The sequence below is a fragment of the Athene cunicularia genome (assembly GCF_003259725.1).
Source record: "Athene cunicularia isolate RWA chromosome 1 unlocalized genomic scaffold, athCun1 chr1_part1, whole genome shotgun sequence".
Taxonomy (NCBI): domain Eukaryota; kingdom Metazoa; phylum Chordata; class Aves; order Strigiformes; family Strigidae; genus Athene; species Athene cunicularia.
Window position 1 is genome coordinate 69,114,063 of NW_020799091.1, and position 5,647 is coordinate 69,119,709.

The 5,647-nt window shown below is 39.0% G+C and overlaps 1 protein-coding gene across 1 annotated transcript in view; it reads left to right on the forward strand.

The window, feature by feature from the left end:
* Window positions 1–4,244: 4,244 nt before the first annotated feature.
* The window catches only part of TSGA10 (testis specific 10), a 25,577-nt gene continuing 24,174 nt past the window's right edge, over window positions 4,245–5,647 (forward strand). The window contains 2 exon segments of the mRNA XM_026850539.1: window positions 4,245–4,332; window positions 5,030–5,077. Coding sequence (XP_026706340.1) covers window positions 5,057–5,077 — 21 coding nt within the window. The 5' untranslated portion in view covers window positions 4,245–4,332; window positions 5,030–5,056.

The window sequence follows — 5,647 nt, forward strand, 5'->3', positions numbered from 1 at the left end:
CAGCGGGTGGGGTGTGCGCCGAGGGGCGCGGGCGTTTCAGGTGCCGTTGCTGTGTACACTGTGGAGAAGAAGAAGGGAAGGAGCATCTTAAATGGTTAATCGCTGAAATACTACTTGGAACTCAAATCAGTTTGGGGGACTTACTCAGTCCAAGGAGTTTGCGAACTCTGAATTTTCCTGGTGGTGCTACAAGGCAAGCAGAGCTTGGAGTAGTCCTCATGCGGAGTTGCACACAGGTTGCAAGTTCAGAGGATGGTGATGAAGTGTGTCAACGGCAGTAGTTAGATCTTACCACTTTGCGGCAAGCATAAAGAATAGTTATTTTAGGATATATAAACATATTTTTTTCAAAAAGTGCTCTTTCACAAGTGGAGTAAAAGTGGTGTTGTGATTGAGCAAATACTATCTATTCTGTCTGTAAATTTGAGTCCTCAATGCTCAGTGAGATACTGAAGGTACCGCTAGCTTGCAAATTTCTCAGATCTGTTCTCTTCCCTTTCTGGAAAGACTAGGGCAATGCATATAACTGTATAAAGTTGTGAGTGCCTCTTGCAGAGAGAACAGGATATTGGGATGGGATTCACCTCATCTGATTTGATGTGTCAACAGTGATGATGACTGCAATAGAGATGACTAGGCTGTCTTTATTGTCAGAGGTACTCTTAGAGCATGATTAATTTTAGGATGAACACCTAAAATCAGTCACAGGAATCAGTTTTTAGAAATGCCTCTTTGTAGATACCCAAAATTATGTCAGCTTTCTCCTAAACAAAACTATCACTTTATACTGGTGCTTAAAAACACCTTGAGGCTGATGGTCAGACTGGTCATTGGTGGCAGAGATTTGACTCATATGAGGCTGAATGTGGTGAGGAAATAACTCGTCAAATCAGTTGCCCTAAACTTCCTTGAAACTCTTAAATCTGAGCACGGAGAGAAACTGTTATGGCCATGCTGGTGGCAGTAACTTCCTGCTGGCAGGTAACAGAATGTCCACATCCTGTTGTTAGACAGGTGGGCTACCTCCCGTATTATAACAGGAGTGGACTGTCAGGCATTGACTAGCGCTGTGAGGCACTGGTGTGCTTGCCACTCACCCTGTCTTGCTGCGGCTGTTCATCTTTCACTGAGGGACTCATTCCAGCGCCCTTACTTTATCATGGTTATTGCGAGAAAGCTGCCAGAGAGTGCTCTATCTTTCTCTTCCTTCTTGTACTTCAACGTGTTTGTGGATTTGTGAGGAAGCGCAAGTGGCAGTACTTTGGGTTGAATATGGCAGCTTTATATCCCTATGCTCAGCTGAACTGAACAGAATTTGAACGTTTACAAATGTTTCTGGCCTTGCTCTGTATTTGAGAGGATGCTGATAGACGGAGATAATTTGTAAGTTATGTCCATGTTTCTTACATATTTCCTTTCTTTTGATGTAGCTAAAATACAAAAAAATGCATTTTTCTGCATCCTTTTGTGCCTAGGAAGTTAAATGGTAGCATTCTCTTCCCCACTTTATATTGCTGGAACAAGCTGTCATGAACTAGAGTAGAAGGCAATGACATGGCAGGAGCAAAGGTTGTTTGTACTTTATAATATTTTTTTATGGCTATGAGTATTTTTTGGTAGTGGGGTATTGGGTTTAGGGTCTATAAAGTTGTCATGTCCCGCTCAGACGAGGGGGACAAGTGACTCAGATTCACAAATCCCCAATTGGAGCGGACAACAAGTCTCCAAGTTCAAGCATTTATTAACTACCTACAATGTACTAATTGAACACACGATAATTGGCTAAGTACAGAGCAGGTTGTGGCAAGCAATATAATATGGTTTGCATTTCTTAATAGAAAAAGGAAAAGAGGGAGATAGAGGGAATGGGGAAATACAGATCACCGGTCTGGATTCCTGCGCGATCCCACCGGCAAGGGTTCCAGGAGGCGGCCGTCTTTTTTGCTGGCATCTGTCTTCTTCCCTTCACTGCTCTCTCCAGATGGCCAGGGGATCAGAGAGAGGGGGGCAGAGAGAGGGGGGCAGAGAGAGAGAGAGAGTCCTTTCTTCCCTTTGATTTATACCTACTTTTCTTGGGTCTGTCCCCTAGGTTGACCCACAGACCTACATATCCCATGTACGGGGAGGGGTAAGGTGTTTCATGGGATGATGTCACTAGCATGATCATGACAGCCCTCATTAGCATATTGAGGGGTGTCAACTTTAATATGCATTTTGTGGATAATGAAGCAAAGTTCATTCACCGGACACATGGCCCTTGAAATTTGCCCAGGTGCCCCAGAGAAGAGCCGTCCTGTCTCCACAGGGCTCTCTCCCCCAGCTACATCGGGCAGCGTTATCAGCTTCGGCCCTCACAGAATGCACCCTGAGACTCAGAGTTTTGTCTTGCGAGAGTTTGAGGCATTTCTTCAATCAGCCTCAACTTTTGCTTTCCCAGGCTGTTTGTCTTAGTTTCTCACAGGCCTGTTTTTTTGTCTCTCACAAAAGTCTTAAGTGATCAGTAATTTTGTCTGCTTAGGGACTGGACTGCTTTCATCGTATAGTGTTGTGAGCACAACTGTAATTAGTTAAGGGGCTCAAATTATAATCCATGTCTTTATAAAGCAGAACACTTAATTTTGTAGTCTAGGTACAGTATCTCTGAGTGCTTGTTAGAACTTTCTTGGATTATCCAAGAGAAGATGACAGGGGAAAATCATAGAATTGGTTAGGTTGGAAAAGAACCTGAAGATATGATACAGGTTTGCTGTATGGAGCAACAGAACTGCTTTTGGTGTAGTCCGTTACTTGAGGCTTGAGGGTGTAGTCCTGGCTCAGTCTTCAATTTTGTCATTTTAAGTGGTTTTTTGTACATTCAGATGCAGAGCAGGATTTAGCCTTCCTGTCCTTCATTGGCACTCCTGTTCTCATCATGTAAAGCAGTCATTGTTGTGAACTTCTAGTAACAGTAGAGCTGTATTCTCCCTAAATTTTATAACTTGATAAAAGTGTGGAAATCCTCAAACACAGCTGCTGTCTTTATTGGCCTTTGTGGATGCTTTTTTGTTGTCATTTTTAAACTACTTTTCCACTTAATCTGTAATTATCACATTTCCAGGTTTATAACTGTGCTTTGTTATTAATTCAGTAGCATTAGCTGGATCAGGCTTGATGAAAACAAAAATAAAACTACAATGAAATAATATTTTTTTTCACTGACCCTTCTCATACTTTTGTATGCCTATTCAACAGAAGAAGTGGGAAAATTTACTACTGAATGTCACAGGATGGAGCCCACCCAGAAAGCTTTTTTTTAGAAAGCATCTTTCAGGTCTTCCTAAATAATTCAAAATGTATTTTTGTGCACTACTAGTAATTTCTGAAGAAAACTCTCTGATTATTAGAATCAAGTGAACCTCACAGAATTCAGTATCCAGCGATACTGATTTCTCATGCCTTACAGGATCAGCCTGTGCAAGCAATGGAGTTTCTGCGTCACACTGTATCCATATTTTGGTTATGCTGGGATTTTAGAAATCTGAGGACTCAGAAAATTGAAAAGCTGTATGAGACAGTAATTCTCCTATAGACTGAGATATTAAAATCAGTTGATAGTGCCAAAATAGTTGGCAACTTCTTACAAAAAGGCCCTATAATTTTTTTTTTTTGAAAGACAATATTGTTTCAGGAAACTTATTAATGTTATATTGATTAATTGATCAATTAATAGTAATACCTGATGTGCTACATTTCTGCTGGCCTTTGTGAATTATGTGTGAAGGGTATGGGCCCAGCTCAAAGAGGGTGATTGAAGGGCATTCCTAAAATCTGACAGAACCATGGTGAATAAGGCTGTTGGAAACTTGAGACCAGGCCTGGAGAGACATTTCCTCTCACAGTGCGATGGAAGAATAACTGTAATGGCAGCCCAGCTTGAGACAGTTTTTATCTTAAACATTAAGGATTAGATTCTCCATTAATTCAAAATGAATCTGTGCAAACTGGTGCTAATAGTGTGCATATTCTTAACTTGTGAATACTGTATACTGATTTTTTTTTGGTTAAGTGTAAATTACTTATGAAATACTTTCTGCAAATCCTTGAAGATGAAGTAAAATACTTTATTCCTCTTTGTCCTTACAGATTGAAAATCTGAAGAAAATAAACCATGAGCTAAGGCAACATGTCATACAACTTCTTGATAAGAAGCAAGTGGTAGAAAGTCAAGTGGATAGGTTCGCCTGTAAAAATGATCATCTGTGTAAAGAACTGGCTGTAATTGGCAAACTATCAGAGAAGCTGGAAAAAGAATTGGTATTGAATACAAGTGATAAGGAGCTTGAGGAAGCAAAGGTATCTACTTATTAGAATTAAGATTGTGAAGTGATATTTTAATGTTGGTTGCTAATATGGGGAACTGTTTTCTTACCTTTTGGACCGAATTTGTAGCTTTCATGTCTGCATTGAAGTATATTTGCTGAGATGAAGGAGGAGTAGGCTCTGTCCAGTGTGGTATTTTTTCAAGTGTAGAGTGGCTCAAGGATTAAAATCATGCTTGCAGCTGGAAAGAATGTTATTTCAGTGAAAACTGCTTTTGATTTCACAGGATAATGGAAAATTGCACTCTATGCACATGCAATTATATAGTGGTCAGATGGGAAAAGGCAGATTATTTGGTTGCCATTATTTTAGCTACATACTTATTTCTTTAGCCCATAGGTATAGTCAAATTGCCCCTGTTTTGAAAAGTTTCTCTGTAAGACAGTTCTGGGAGAAGGTGTCCCGTTTCCTTTTTTATTCACTCACCCGAGAGCAACTCAACTGTTACTGTTTTTCCTAATCCTGGAAGATAAACCTTTTAACTGATCCCCTTCTAGATTATGTTTATTGCTACTAAATAGTATGCTTTCAGCCTAGTCAAACTAGAAGACGTGTACAAAATGCTCCTTGAACTAGAACAGTTGAGCTAAACTGCTGGATTTGCACTGATCAAAGTTAATGCATCTCTTGCTCTCAATGTTTTTTGTGGTAGATTCAAATTCGACACCAGCAGAAAAAGATAAAGGAGCTGGAACACATGGTGAAAACACTAAAATCTGTGAGTTAAACATGTATCCTTAATTTATATGTAGCTATGAAATCAGGTCATTTCCACATGAAATTAATACTTGTACAAGTGAATTTCACTTGCTTTGTTTTTACTGTTAACAGAAAAATTATAGAATGGATAAACAGATCTGTTTTCACTTGTAGTTCTCTGTCTCTACATGGATGGGAATCTGCTTCTGTTTTGCAACTAGCCTGTAATGTTTGTGCTTTTGAGAATCTTAATTTTTTTTTTTACAAACTTGCATATAACTGTTTTGGACACTGTGTAAATCACTTGCAAAACTGAAAAAAAATTAACATTTTTTTCTTTAAAATTTTTATCTTCTGTCTTCCTTAAGGTGTAACAATACTGTTGGAATATTTTGAAATGTATACAATGTTGTAATTGTAGAAATATTTGCCAGTGGTAAATCTAACTTAAATTAACATTTGATTTTATTAAATGGACTCATTCACTTGCTTCCAGTTTAAATTGACCAGGAATTTTTTTATGTTTTCAAGATAATGATTTCTTACTATAATTTAAAGATTTGTCTCAAATTTCAGGGGGGGTGGGCGG